This window comes from Electrona antarctica, assembly GCF_951216825.1.
Source record: "Electrona antarctica genome assembly, chromosome: 5".
NCBI lineage: Eukaryota > Metazoa > Chordata > Actinopteri > Myctophiformes > Myctophidae > Electrona > Electrona antarctica.
This window is the reverse complement of record NC_136810.1, coordinates 26,825,103-26,840,989: the sequence shown is the minus strand read 5'-3', so window position 1 is coordinate 26,840,989 and position 15,887 is coordinate 26,825,103. Positions and strand designations below refer to the sequence as shown.

Sequence of the window (15,887 nt, the reverse complement as noted above, 5' to 3'; positions counted from 1 at the left end):
AAACACGTTTACAGTTGGGTGCCACCGATATTGTCCCTTATCATTTGACCCATTTAGGCCTGACCTCAACATTTTAAAAAATCCTTCTAAATCCTCCAGTTTTCTGAAATAAATATTTTCACGATTTTTCAAAAATAGCAGACCTACAAGCTCGTAGCGCGCCACTCGGTGGCGCGCTATGAGCTTGTAGATCTGCTATTTTTCAATAGCTGAATTATAACATAATGTTTAAACACCAAAAGGGGTTCCCGCCCAAAATGGGTTAACTGTCCTTTTGCGCAGATCACGCAAACCTCAGCAAAAAGAAAGGGACAATATCGATGGCCTCCAACTGTATGATTGCATTTTCGTACCACTTGGAACGGTGTCTTAAGGCGCGCAGCAGGTGGCCGCGTGGCGAGTTTCTCCGTGACTGAACACAGTTGAAGTGCGGTCACCCGGGGGTGTAGTCACATTACAGTACACACAGATCAAGTACAGTACGGCCAGTGTAGCGCGGTTACCCCTCACAGATGCAAAGTCAAATCCCATTTAACTTCTGAGTGATGACGAGGAGGAAAAAGAAAGGTGATCCTAGGTGCGCACATCAGGGCCTTACAATGTGTTTTTCTTCTCTCTTTATTCTGAATGGAAGTTGCTATTTGAAGGCACTTAACGTTTAGATTTTGCGGCGGAACTTTGTCCGAACCCGCGGATCCGTCTCCAAAGTAATAAAAATGTCACTCGTCCTGGCTACTGTCATTGCGAGAGGGGATAAGATCTGATTCCAGGAAGACCAATTGCGTTCTGTCCGTTTAGGTTACTGAGAGAAAAGAACTCAGCAGATGTAAAATAAAACTCAAAACTACAACTACAAAGCCCGCGGTTCAATTACCTCTTGGATGTCAGATTGGCTTATTTTGTTTTGTCCTTGAGGTCAGTAGAACATTCTTATAGACCGCTGGAGTGTCATTAACGACAGATGGAGGTAAAGAAGCATCCTCACTGTCCGTCACATCCGTCTATGTCTGGGCCTGATCATGTCCGTCTCTTGGCCTCGGTCCAGTCCGGACCGGCCTTGTACCGTAAGTGCAGCCCTCAGAGCGGCAGGTTGAATCAGCCTTTTGTGTCCTCAGCCGCCAGCCCATGCACACCAACCACAATGTTCTATTCATCTACTACCGCTCCGTGGAAAAGCGACGTGCACTGCACTGGCACCTTCCTGTTTTCATCAAAGGCATTTTAAACACATCAAGCCAGAACAACTATGTCTTTCTCTACTATAATCTGACCTTATGAATAATGGTGATTTCACTTTGCATTCCCAGGCCTGCTGGACACACATTTTTCCAAACAACATTCTTTTGCTGTTCAATATGGAGATTTTTTTCTCCCCCTCTCTGTTATAATTTGAGTGTATTGGCACCATGCTCAGACTGTCACAGAGCAGAAAACAAAAAAGGTCACACCAGTCTATTTCCATGTCCCTCTCTCTCTCTCTCTCTCTCTCTCTCTCTCTCTCTCTCTCTCTCTCTCTCTCTCTGTGTGTGTGTAATTTTCCCTCTGGTTCTGCAAACAGGATTACTTCTGGGGCTTATAGATGACTCCACTGCTGGCTCTGCGCATGCACACTTGTGCATGCGCATGCAGACATACACATATACACCCAACCCAATGCACACTCCTTCCTGGAACCGACGAGGCATCGAACTTGAGCTTAATAAGGAAACACACACATAAACACACAGATGGAGGAAAATGAGAAGGGCTGGTTCAGAGTCAATGACAACATTTGCCTTCTCTTATTGACCCCCCCTCCCCCTTGCCTGTCTTTCTGTGCCCATCGAGAGGGAAACTGTGGGTGTAATGGTTCGTTCATGTGCGTAAGAGGCATATGTTTACATGGCTCAAAGTATGGGGCTTCGCCCCAATATTCCTAGATGCCGGTTCCATTTCATTGAGAGCATGGCGAGGCCGATGCCAAAAAGATGGAAACTCGGCCAATCCTTTAATTCTGGTTTAGGGTGCAGGCTAGCTAACAGGCAAAGAGCTTCGGGAGGCACCGTTTCTTTTTTTTCTCTTTTTTTGCCAGACTTTCTCTGTTTTCGTCCTTTTTGTCTGGTCTTCTGTGTTTTCCATAAATCACTCATTTCGCATGTACACAGAAATAGAGGCAGACCCGCAGGAAAGTTCATTTTGGCTCACAGAGCGGCATTGAGGCCAAGGGGGAGAGGCTTTGCTCTGCTGCGGCGTGATGTATACATTACAAACGAAAATATGAACGCTCTCTGCCAGCACTCTCTCTGACTGCGGAAATGTGTCCGGCAGACGCAAGACACAGAAAGACACACACACACACACACACACACACACACACACACTCAAAAGGGGTGTGGCCTGCTGCCAACAATAAGAAGACTTGTTTAACGTGTCTCCGTGCTTTGTTGATTCCAATCTCTGGGCTTTGTTGTTTTTGTGAATCGCGCTCTCAGAGGCCGGTATTAATCTTCATGCCGTGTTTATGCAAGGTGTCCAGCAACAGTGCCGTATAACTGGGGATTGTCATGCGACAGCGTTCACTCTCACTCTGGCTTGGAGGTTTGTTTGGCTCATCGCTGTAGTCCCCCGGTTTCCATGCCGACTGTTCATTGCAGAGAGGTGCTATCTTCCCCCCCTCCTTCCTCATCTCTTCCTACCCTCTTCTTCCTCAATTACCTTGAATAATCTTGAATCGACTTGTGCGTTCCTCAATGGTGAGTGCCAAGCGACACTTGAGGCCCTTGGCAGTCTCTGTGGTTTCCAGGTGATTCTCTGGGCTTTGGCTGCTATCTCGCTGTGCCTGGCCGAGCCGGCTTCCTCTCGACTCGGGTTATGCTCGGGTCTCTGTTCCCGCGTTACCGCGCCTCGCTTTCTCAGAGGAGAGCACTCTGTGTTTTGCGTTGCGGTTGTCACTGCGAGATGGTGGCAGAAAGCAGGATTTTATTTATTTTTTATTGAAGGTTATGCACTTTTCATCCCTAGCTGCTCCCTAAAAACTGGTGGTAGCCGTGAGAGCCAAATGGCCATGGGCTTATCAACCAACACAGAGTCCAACCGGTGTCCAGTCCGACACTCACAATAGTAGTTTCCCTAATAGTTATGTTTTGGATAGATGCAGCTTGGTGTCTGTCTGCTCCTGGCTGGTATTGTGGAGTGAAGTCAGAGTGGACATCTCAGCCTTGATTGTAGCCCACATGCCTAAAGATTGGGTGGCAGGTTGTAAGTTAATACCCCCAACTCTTGAGCCATGTAAGCTAGCTGCAACCTTGCTGGCCTAGCACTATAGAATCCTCAGTAGGGTGTGTCTTGGCGATACTGTAGTGCAGTCGTTTTCAACCCTTTTCATATCAAGGCCCATTATGTATTGGATATTTGAGCCATGGACCACCATTTGATGAGATTTAGTCTCTCAGATCAAAAACTAACAAATATTTTGTTTGTCCACAATTCCATTCTGTATTGATGTTGGTACCATTAGGAGAGATAACAGGCAAACGTTATCGTTAACGTTAAATACAATTCTTCTACATTCTCTCATTGTGTGGACTTCTTGTAAATGAAGCAATGCAGATGTGTAACAATAATTTAACTCTTGAGAGCGTAATTTTACGCTCTCAAGAGTTACAGATCTATAAGGGCCAATTTGGTTAGCAACTCTCCATCATTTAGCTGGGGACCACCTGGAACCTCCTCAAGGTCCACTGGTGGTCCCCGGACCACGGGTTGAAAACCACTGGTGTAGATGATAAAAAAGTATATTCAAAGGACCACTTCACCACTTTTCATACTATTGGTCCTCACTAATGTTCATGATTAAATGCCAGCTTTTTTTCCTACTCTGTCTGTGTCTCATGGGAGGGCTGTGGGCAGTTCAGAAACCCGTCCACCAGTAACATCGATAGGGAATCCAAGCAAATTGAGTGTTTCTATTCCTGAAAAGTTGCAATGCAATAATGGAAGCCATCGTTCTCACGATAATAAAAATCAAAATACTTTTTCAAAAGATTCTGGTCGCTGCCCGGTTGGTGATTCCAGCTCGCCCTAATCTGGTGTGTCCAACGCTGTCCGTACTCCTAGGGCAGCCAGTAAGTACATTCTGGAACCAGTGGGCCTTTGCACGTGGCAGCCACAGGGGGGGGAGTTTTGCCCCTTTGGCCGCCCTGGGAGTACTGCACGAGTTGCAATCACCAACCAGGTGCCTCCCCCGAGTCCCCAATCAACGACCAGGTGCCTCCCCAGAGTCCCCAATCACCGACCAGGTGCCTCCCCAGAGTCCCCAATCACCGACCAGGTGCCTCCCCAGAGTCCCCTGCCCGGGGAAGAGCACCACCTGGATGCCAGAGGGAGGAGTTGTGCCACCCTGGAAGTCTCTCTGACACTGAACCGTCCACCTACCTCCCTGGAAGTCTCTCTGACACTGAACCGTCCACTTACCTCCCTGGAAGTCTCTCTGACACTGAACCGTCCACTTACCGCCCTGGAAGTCACTCTGACACTGAACCGTCCACTTACCTCCCTGGAAGTCTCTCTGACACTGAACCGTCCACTTCCCTCCATTTTTCGGACGCAGCTTGCCCGTGCGTGCGTGCGTGCGCTTGCTAATTCTGACAATTTAGCTATTCTTATTTATTGTTGTGTGTGAGAGAGAAACCCATGCCACAGGAATTCCTTCCTGGATGCCCAATGTCCTTCCAGAAATAAGTTAAAAGCCCTGGGAGGCATCCTTTGGTTCGACATACCATTGGTCCGACTGGATTAAGGTTGGTGAGGGGTGCGTTAAAACGACCAGATTAAGGTTGGTGAGGGGTGCGTTAAAACGACCGGATTAAGGTTGGTGAGGGGTACGTTAAGACGACTGGATTAAGGTTGGTGAGGGGTGCGTTAAGGGTTAGGTGGGGGTTAAGGTCAGGTTTAGGTGTGCTTCCCCGTGGGAGGTTAGGGTTAGGGTGAGGGTTTGAGATAGGTTGTCGTTATCGGACCAATGGTATGTCGGACAAAACGCATGCACCCAAAAGCCCCAGCCAATGGCCAGCTGCCATTCCCCCTTGACTGGTGCCTCGGTTTGGGCCACTCTGGTTTTGTTATTGTTTGTTGTTTATTGATTGATGTTCAGTTGCCGTGTTTGTTGTGTGGTCTCAGGAACTATACCAGTCAGCCCTGTAAACCAAATATGCGTTTTGGACCGCACGTATGCATGTGCGTGCGTGCACAAACAGTAACATAATATGCAGCACTGCTGCTGTGGTAAGTTACAGTGTATTGCATTACTGTTTAGTTGTTTTGGGTGCAAAGAAGCATGTTTTGGTACGGACGAAGCAATCTCCGCTCTGCATCTTGGGTTTACATAAACTTGATGTTGTCCCCCCCTTGAGAATTGAACCATGCTATGTGGTAATATATGCATGCATGTTTCTCCTGGTATTTTGGGGGTTGGAGACAGACAAAGTAACATTCTCTGCACAGCCAGACCATTCCTTACGCCTACACACTCTGACCCCAACCAAAATAGTTCACATTTTTAGGCAGACATTGTAGGACATTGTCTTATTTCAAATCCTTCATTCAGATCATTTTAGCTGATGTTTTCTGGCTCATCTACGATGCTCTAAAATAATTGCTGGAGCAAGTCGGCCCCCTATTCAGCACTGGGTGAGTGGTGACTGCTGGCAATACGGAGAATGGCAAGTCGGTGAAATCTCAACAAGGTGAATTTCACAATGGTGGTGAGTAGGGCTGTCAGAACGAATTTCATAATATGAATGAAATTTGAAAATGAAAAACATATATAATAATCGAATGCTAAAATGACCATTCAAAAATAGCTTATCATTTATTAATTCCATTTTATATTTTTTATTTTGTTTTATATTTAATTTTACCCGCTCGCTTAATGTATTGAATAACAAATCTTTTGCTGTTGAATCGGCCCGGCCGCTTCTCGCCTTCCAGCCATAGAGTTATAGCAGGGGGCGGAGCTGTCGCTACCGGTCCTCACTCTATCAAGTGGGATAGCTGCCGCTGGGCGTGAGTCAGACTACAAGCAGGAATCAGCGCTGCAGCAGCACGTAAACAAACAAGGCAGAGGCTCAAGAAAGCAACAGGGAATTGACTGCACCAGACATATCAGCACTCCTGAACATTTATGTTCGGAAATATCGCACCAGACCGCTGGCCTGTTCATTGTGATAGCCAAGCATTATGTTAACACCCCGGACGCCCGGGGTTATTTAATCCATTAAATCATAGCGCCCAATGATTTATAGCAGCAGAGCACATTTAGCGACGGACCGGATGTTATCCTGGATGTTGCTGAAGTAGCTTGATGTAGCCAAAACACTCTCGAGGCGATCGACCGAACAACGGGAGGTATTATTTATTCTAACGCGATCAGCGACGGGACCGCGATAGGCCATCTAACGCATAATCTTTTCGTAGAATTGGACGGAATGATTTAGATCAAGAGTTATTAACGTTTTAAGATTTTCGATCTCGTCGGCTAAAATGGGGGGGAACATTTTCGATGACGTCCCACCGGAAAATAACATTGAGTGTTGTGCAACAGACGCTCCCAGCCTGTGGAACGATGCTATCGGTTTTGATATCAATAATCTCCGTCCTTTAGATCAATCTCCGTCTTGAGCGCTGGGCGTTACTAATTGATAGGGCAGAGAACTCCGTCCTGTGCGCTCAGGGTGTTAAAATAGAGAAACAATTGCTGGTGATCTGGAGTCTGGAGTTGTCCCGTTCATGATAGACTGACTAATGAAAATGAAATGATTATTTTTTTGCCGTGCCAACCATGTCGTGTTGAGCTTTGGTATTTGGATGGGGGGCCCTCTAGTGCAGGGGTTCTCAACCTTTTTGGCCGGGGACCCCCAAAAATGCTTTGGCAACGTCTCGGGACCCCCGCCCCGCCCCCTCCCGACCCCCAATATAAATTGACTGCTACATAACCTTAATAATAGAGACAATACACCATAAATAAATACTGAAACCATAATCATTAGGGAAGGTGTATGCATGTACTATGTGTACTATACGTAAACTCTTCATTTCCACTTTACAGCCATTCAGTTGCAAAAAAAAAAAAAAACTTTTTTAAAAGAAATTATTTGGGGACCCCCCAAAATAATTTGGCGACCCCTCGAGGGGTCGCGACCCACAGGTTGAGAACCCCTACTCTAGTGGACAGAACGTGCATAAAAAACTTGATATTCTGTGTATAGAGGGTTTTTTCAGTAGGCTATAATGAGCTAAAATTAATGATTAATTTTCGAATATTAAAAATAATAAAAATAATAAAGCAATGAAATTTGAATGGGATTATAGAGGTAAACTGACAGCCCTAGTGGTGAGGGACATTCTTGTGGTGGTCACGCATATTTGTTTTGTGACCAAATTTAAACAGACAGATTTACAGTATTTGGAGCACATGCAATGGATGTGTTTGTGTGATGTTAGCATGCGGTGAGGAGGGGATGGTGTGAGAAGTAGCTGTGAAGGTATGCTGTCCCGGCTTCTCCCCCCAAAATGGCTTTAAAGTACCTCTGAAATGCACAATTCGTTCTGCGGTCGGGTCACACAAACGAGATCGAGAGCACACATGCGAGCGCACACATATGCATGCTTCTCACTCATGCACAGTTGCTGATTGTTAAATGAATACATTGTAAAAAAAATAATTGTCCCCAAAATATGAAATCAAACACCCAGGAGTGTAGGAGGAGGAGGATTGTGGAAGAACCACGCACCACCACCACCACCACCACAACAGTCTGGCTGCATGGCACCTCCTAATCACGCTGGTCACCAGCCTGGTGGTCAGTGAGTCACAACACACTGCGTGGGAGTGGGGGTGGCATTCCACTCCTCCGCCAGGATGTGTCACAAGTCCGGCCAAAACGTTGCTGTGTTGTTGGTCACTCCAGCACGAACGGAACGGCACGCCCAAGCTGATCCCACAACAAGTGTTCAGTTGGGTTAAACCCATTAAGGACGGGCATGATGTTATACTTTAGCTATTTTAGAAAAATTGTGAAAATGTGGCGCAAATCTTTTAATATTCACAGTGAACGTTTTTAACTCAAATCTTTGCTACTGGGGGGGGGGGGGGGGGGGGGTGTCCCTAGAACAACATATTTTCAGATCGGGGTCCGCAGCCAAATACAGATAATTCTGGGGTTCCTTGATATGAAAAATTGAGCACCACTGATGAAACATGGGTTTTTCAGAAAACTGTTTAGATGTAGAAGCATTTTTGTTAGAATGGGCCTCAGGTCTAAATGGGTCTTCTACTCTTCTACTCTCAACTTCTGGATGTAGTCTCTGATAAACCCTGGTTACTGATAGGCTTAATCACGCTTAATCACGCTTAATCACAATTATTTGAGATAATCACAATTATTTTTGCATAATCGTCAATAGACCTTTAGCTAAGCCCCGCCCCCCATGGGTTGGACAATTTCCACCCGGGCTCATTCATTCCAATGTAAATATCATGAACTTTACACATTCAATACTGGTTCATTGTTTGGAAACAGACCTTCAAAATCTCTTCCAAATCTGTCAACAAGGCCTGCCGTATGCACTGGAAAAATGTGCGCGTGACATTTCTTTTCCAAAACAATCGGATGTGGAAGTGCTCATTCTATCTCAATGGGTAAATGGTAAATGGTAAATGGTGCATTTATATAGCGCCTTTATCCAAGGCGCTTTACATAGATCCATTACATTCACCCATTCACACACACATTCATACACCGATTGCAGCGGAAGCCATGCAAGGTACCAACCAGCACATCGGGAGCAATTTGGGGTTCAGTGTCTTGCCGAAGGACACTTCGACATGTAGACAGGAGGAGCCGGGATTCGAACCGCCGACCCATGGATCATTGGATGACCTGCTCTACCTCCTGAGCCACAGCCGCCCCGCTGGGATAGTTACAATGTTGGGAACTATAGCCCATAGGCTATACATAGCCTATATATAGTATAGCCCATAGGCTATACTTTGCGGCAAGAAAGCGTGTCGCCACTCTCTTACTATTCCACTCGGGTCTAACCCATGTTATGCTTAGCTGTGATTGGACCATAGCAGTTTGGGGAGGGGCTTAGCTAAAGGTCTATTGTTTCTATGTTGAAAAATGTCCATGCATTTTCAAACATTTTTCAAAAGTAGCAGAAATAGCAAATCTACAAGCTTACAACACGTCAGAAAGTGACTATTAGCGCTATAGTGTACCTTGTTTGGAAAGAAAAACAATCGTGTGTGCGTGCGTGCGTGCACTCTCACTGTGAATGACCCCAATGATCTGCAGGGATCAATAGGTCATGCTACAAACCATTCTGTGCTCCAAACACAGACAGACAGACCTACAGACAAAACCTTTTATTGTGAGTGCTTAGCACCGCTCAAATGTGTCAGTGATTTCTTTGTATATTTAAGTTATGTGTCATATATCTGCTCTGTGCAATTTGTGATTACGAATTAAGCCTAAAAGGCAAACAGAAATGCAGATTGAAACATTCCAATGTTCAATGTAAATCATCAACGTAAATTTGTAATCGTGACACAGCCCTAGTTACTGATAGATTTCAATCATCCACTCCACCAAACTATACACCAAACAAGAGTCCATTTTGTAACAGCAGAATAAGCTGTTTGGGGCAGAGAAGAATTTGTTCCTGCCTTTAAGGGTTCCCACCCACCCAGTTGCGCAAATAACTCATGACATCATCCATACTCCATTATCTGGAGTGTGGAAATGTATATTCGGAAATATCGAAACGCTAGTCAAAAAGACGGGAATGTAAGCTAAGCTGCGATGTAGGCTCTTGATAGACGTGAGACAAAGAATAATCAATGATATGTGTGTATAATTAATTATGCTTGCACTCTATGAGCGTGCGTGCGTGCGTGTGTGTGTGTGTGTGTGCGTGCGTGCTTGAATGTGCAGGCTGTACTGAATGGCAGGCTTACTGTATAACGGACTACACTGGGGTCTAGTGGTGCATTAGGCATGGCCAGAGATGGGCTGGTTCGGACTAAATAATGGATACCATCTTCTGCTTCTGAATAAATGAACACCAGAGAAATGGAGAGAGGTGTGTGTGTGTGTGTGTGTGTGTGTGTGTGTGTGTGTGTGCGTGTGCGTGTGTGCGTGCGTGCGTGCGTGCGGGGGGGGGGTACGAGAAATTGAATGCCAGAGAGGGAGAGAGCAGTGCGTTTGTGTAACTGGAGATACAGAGAGGGTCGGGGGTTGAGGGGGCAGTGGTGGCCTGAATTCCAAATCTTCCTCCTCCTCGCTGCACCACTGTGGGACATCCAGAGAGAGAGGAAAGGTTTAAAAACAACACGTTGGCCCGTTCACAAATGACCTGCAGGTGGCTGCCGGGCCCGTACGGTGCATCCATCCTGCTGGGTTAAAAAAAACACAAAACTAGGATTTAGACAGAACCACGTCTTATTGCCTTCGGTCCAGACACAGTATGTTTGATAACCACATACTGTGTGCCCGACCAACCGACCACTGACGGGTGTTGGTTGGTCGGGCACCAGTGTGTTGGTCGGGCACTGGTAGAGACCAGCGGGTGGCGGATTTAGCCGCGGTTGCCGCGGGTGAACCGCAGTTTAGGGTGGATTAGGGTCAATTAAATTTATTATAAATTAATATTGGATAAACCGCGGGTGAAATAATGCGGGAAATAATGGCATCTATCTATATGCTTATTATAGCTTTTAAAACGCACACAATCTCGTCGTGCGTGCGTTAGTAGTAGTATTTTAATTTAATCATTTTCCATGATCTGGCACAAATTAGCCGCCTATGAAGTTGGGTCCTGTTGCACAACAACAACAACACAGTGGTCTCCTACAGGCAGCTACGCTAAAGTTGCTAACAGGCAGCTAGTGAGTCTGAGAGAAACTTAAAACTAAGTAAAACAGAAGGGAGGAATATACGTTCGGCGTGGGACTGGGAGCGATTAAGTTCTTTACCCTGCTGATGACAGCTTGATATGGTGTATGAAAATACGTCGCGAAAACGTGGACGGCGTGTTACCATGGAAATGGATATATACAACCACTACGTAACATTGGTGAACTGTCGAGAGAGTGGTGAGTGACATTGTTTGTACAAGTAGTATAAATAGCCGATCTACAAGCTCACAACGCGTCGCAGCAACGCGTTGTGAGCTTGTAGATTGGCTATACTGTATACGCTGGGCGCTTCCCTGCGCAGCGGATTGCGGGTGGTGCGGATTAATAAATTGGATTAATTAATAAATTGCGGTCGGATAACGGGCGGATTATAATTATGCACATGCGGATTCGGGTGACAAAAAAGCTCATCCGCTGTTCTCTATCGGGCACCATATATGGTGCCCAGGTCTCGTGACATCATGTGACATCGTCAGGGAATTAATGCGACCTGTTAAGCCCATATGTAAGTATGGAGATCCCTGATGTCATCAATATTGGCCAGCAACTCTACATCTGACCTCAAACCTCAAACCCTTAGATCTCCATATGTCAGAACCTGTTCTGACATTCCATAATGTTAGTTAGCCTAGTTAGTTATATTTAGTTAGTTTCATTTATTGTCCACAATGTGGAAATTTGTCTTTGGTCTCAAACAACAGTAACAACAAACGGCAACAACACTTACACACAATTATCTTCATGGCAAAAATGCAGGACAACAGTGGCAAATACATTAAAAACAAATCTAGAGAGACATGGTATCATTTAAGGTGGTTGCACACTGGGAAAACCGATGGAGAAACGCAGCTAAAAATCCGAAAAAACACGCTCTGTGTGCAGGGACCTTTAGTGCCTTAATGGCATTAGGAATGAAGGCATTTTTAAAGATGTTACCGTTAGCTTTTGGTACTTTGTACCGTCTACCAGAGGGAAGTAGTTCAAACTCCCTGCTGAGTGGATGAGAGAGGTCATTTGCTGTCTTGACAGCTTTTTTTTCCTCCGAAGTAGATACAACTTAATTGTTTCTGTCTCTTCCCAAAGATTTTTGAGGCTAGGTTGAGGTTCACTATTCGCTGCAGCTTGCTTCTTCCTTTTACATATTAACACAATCAGCGCCTGGATTTCTTTCAAAATAGCAGCTCGGGGTGCCGCACAGATATGGCAGCTTTTCCTCTGAAAGCCCCCCCTTCCGTTCCGTACAAAAACCGGGAGAAATAATGTTGCTTGCTTACCTCGCTATGATTACGATAACGTCGCTCGATAATCCCTCGCGTTCATATTTTAAACGAGAGGCATGTTGAAGTCAGAAATGATGAGCATATCCATCTGGTCAAAATCTAGCTCCCTAGATTAGGAGATACGAGCCTTTCTTTCTGAGCGGTAAACAGGGAAGTGAACGGCAGTGCGCATGCACGAACAGCAAGGAGTATGGTGCAGAAGGAGATGCCAACCCCCCCAAAAAAGGAAAAAAATCTGAATATTTTTCTTTCGTTTGATATCAATGAAAATGCGCTAGGATGTGTGTAGCCTATACGTCCTCGCAATCCATCGGTTGGATTAGCTAGGATGGCTCCACACGTCCTACGGTCTAAATGTGTTAAGATTGCCATACCACTTTGTCATGTTAAAAGTCAAGATTCCCTGATTTCCCTCTATCAGGTTCTTATCGAATATAGACTGTTTCCATGATATGCTTGCTCAAGGAGTTGAGCTTGCGTAGTAGGTGGGAGGGGACTTGGAGATGCTTTTACAGGGTGTTAAACAGGCTGATAGTTGCATCATCAGTTCCTCTCTGGCTGTTATAAGCAAATTGGAGATGATCTAAGCTGTTAGAAACCATTGCTGTAATTTGTCTGCTTATAACTCTTTCAAAACATTTTCGCAAAATGGAAGTAAGAGCAATGGGCCTGAAGTCTTTTAATTCCATGGCTCCAGGCTTCTTGGGGAGAGGCACAATACAAGACATTTTCCATAAATTGGACATTGTTAGAGAGTCAAGCAAATACTGTTATAGCTTCAACACAATACCTTTAAGTTCATGAACATTTTCTTTCAACACTCTACCTCTAAGGCCATCTGGCGATGTCTCCCTTTTGACTTATACCTGTCAATTCAAATTTCAAACTCTAGACGGGCCTGCTCCAAAGTTATTAGTGCAGCCGCGCCCGGCAGCCGGCAAAACTAGAGTTCTCAACATGCCCGGAAATTAAGGCCCGGCTCTACCTGGGCCCTAATTAAACCCTGTACACTCAAGAGAATGTCCCCGCTACGACCTATTCTGACATTCCATATATTGATCTGACCTCATCAAACCCTATACACTCAACATGCTCCTTATATGGCCCCAGTACAGAATCCATGTTGATCTGACCCCCCATGCCAAACCGCCAGTGCTCGCCCAGCAGTCTGCCGTCAACGAGGCGGATGCGTGCAAAGGGCGAGGTCGCTTCTCGCCCTCAGGCGTCTTACTGGTTATTATATTACCATTTTTAAGCATCTTTGAATAGTCTTACAGTAAGTGGTTTTACCAGCTGTTAATAGCAATAGCAAGCTGAGTCTATCATCGATGTCCAAGCTAGTCTAGTAGTCCAGTTGGCTCTCCTATTGGCTGACATCGCTGTGCTATGAGAAAGCCAACTGCTTTCTCATTTGCTAAACCGCGATGCTGTGTGTGTGTGTGTGTGTGTGTGTGTGTGTGTGTGTGTGTGTGTGTGTGTGTGTGTGTGTGTGTGTGTGTGCGCTTTTGTACACCTCAGTACAAGAGGAAATTGGGAACTTCGTTGTGAACTTTGTATTTCTTTCGTTATGATACGAAACGGAAACGAACGACTTAGAGAATTTTGGTTCCTACATAAACTACTGCACTGAAACTGACACAGAGGCAGTTAACGCGGACCCCCACAGATAATAATAATGCAGCTAGCTGGTAATTCTTGTTTCTATTCATCACTCCATCTCTCTCTGTCCCCCCCCCCCCACTCAGGGCCTGGGCCAGACGTTCATCTTCCCAGACCTCTTCCCGGAGAAGGCCTCGGTGCCGGAGGAGGGCTCCATGGACGCACTGCAGGACAAGTTCATGGAGGACGAGAAGCAGCGTCAGAAACCCGACCCCACCCGAGGAGGGGTCACCGACTGGTTCGGACTCTGAAACCGCTGACCCTGAGGAGTCAGCGGCGGGGCTGCGCGCGTGCACAAACGATGTACTCTTGATTTACAGTGTGATAACTGTGTTCATATCGTTTTGCAAATTCTGTTTGTGTAAGACATAAGTCCAAGTGTGTTTGTGTGTGTGAATGTGTGTGTGCGCGTGCGTGCGTGCGCGTGCGTGCGTGCGCGCGTGCGTGCGTGTGTGAGGCTGCAGTCCAGTAGTCGGAGCCAGAACAGAACCACAGTAGGAGGAGAGTGGCTCGGGTCCATGTTTGTAGAGACCAGCCCACCATGCCGAACCCCCATCACCTCAGATGACCCCCTCCCCTCCCCTCCTCTCCTCTCCCTTCTGCTCCTCCTACTCCGCCACCTAACTCTCTTTCCTTGCGCCTCCTCCTCTTACCTTCCTCTGGCTCTTCCTGCCTCCTCCTCAGTTCCTTCCCTTGTCTCCTCTGGTTTAGTGGTCTTTGTCAACGCCGGCCCTCCCATCTCGGTCCCTCTGCATCTGTTCATCTTCTTGACCTCTTCCTTCCTGCACATTTCTGCTTCTTCATCTCAACCTTCTTCTTCTCCGTCACGTCTTCCTTCCTCCACGCCACTGTTGATTTTGTCGACTATGACGAAAAATGTTTGTTGACTATCTTTTTTTTTTCACTGAACGAAACAAAAATACTGACAATTTCGTCAGCAAATAAAAACTAGACTGACAGTCAGTGGAGTAGAGACGCTGTGGAACTAAAAGAGAAGTAGTTTTATTGGCTATCTTTTCAGCATGCAACAAAGTGTAAATCAGCCATTATGACACCATCAAGGCCCGTCAAAATATATTTTTGTTGACAAAATAAACTGTAGGTTTAGTCGACTACAATCATATGATAGTCGACTAAAACAATTCAGAAAAATCAACATTACTTTGCACCTCCTGTTCCCCCCCCCCCCCCCCCCCCCCCCTCAGGCTGGTGGATGTTGTTGATGTGGGATCCCTCGTACCTCCACTGACACGTAGCCAGTTGGACCGCGCCGCCTCAACAACCCGCAAGCCCCCTTTTTCTCTTTTATGAGTTTGCCTTGGATTAATTGACCACTTTAGGTAAACAACAATTGAGATGTTGTTTCAATAAAGCACCAACGTGGAATTCGCTGGGGCGTTCCGTCCCCCTTTTTCCTTTTTTTGGCGGGAGCAAAAGCCTCCCGCTTCACTCTGCAAAGCTCCTCCGAAGAGACCGTATGCGTGCATGTTTGTGTAACTTATGGGACATGGCAGTGAATTTACATTTGTAAGTACTGTTTGAGTGAAAAAACAAACAAATAAAAAGCTCACTTGTCAAATAGTGCTCCGCTTTGCTCACATTTCTTCTCATCACCTCATCTCCCACGTTGGAGAATGCCCGGGCACTTCAAAAAAGCGCCCTCAAGCAGCACCACACGTAACAGTCTGAGTGTGTTTGTGCCAATGTGGTCTGGTAGCTGTTTTGACAAAGTAATGATCTGTGTTTGAGTCCTGGGCCACTTGAGGACTGTGTGCTCTTACGGTAATAGGGCCCACGTAGGGGGGGGGGGGGGGGGAGGGGGGTGGTCACTCAGACCCTCCATTGTGTGCGGAGAGGCCGAGGGTTACAGTAAGTGTCCCCCAGCCGTGACCACTAATGCCGGGCTGCTCCTCCAGTGTCCAGTCGCTGACCTGGCACCAGCCAACAACAGTGCTATCGCTAAGGAGAGAACGTCAATATTGATCCTGTTG

The 15,887-nt window shown here is 46.3% G+C and overlaps 1 protein-coding gene across 1 annotated transcript in view; it reads left to right on the top strand.

The window, feature by feature from the left end:
* The window catches only part of mrpl23 (mitochondrial ribosomal protein L23), a 69,565-nt gene extending 54,088 nt beyond the window's left edge, over positions 1–15,477 (top strand). Inside the window, exon 5 of the mRNA XM_079501076.1 lies at positions 13,983–15,477. Coding sequence (XP_079357202.1) covers positions 13,983–14,147 — 165 coding nt within the window. The 3' untranslated portion in view covers positions 14,148–15,477. The remainder of the gene's footprint in view (positions 1–13,982) is intronic.
* Positions 15,478–15,887: the final 410 nt, after the last annotated feature.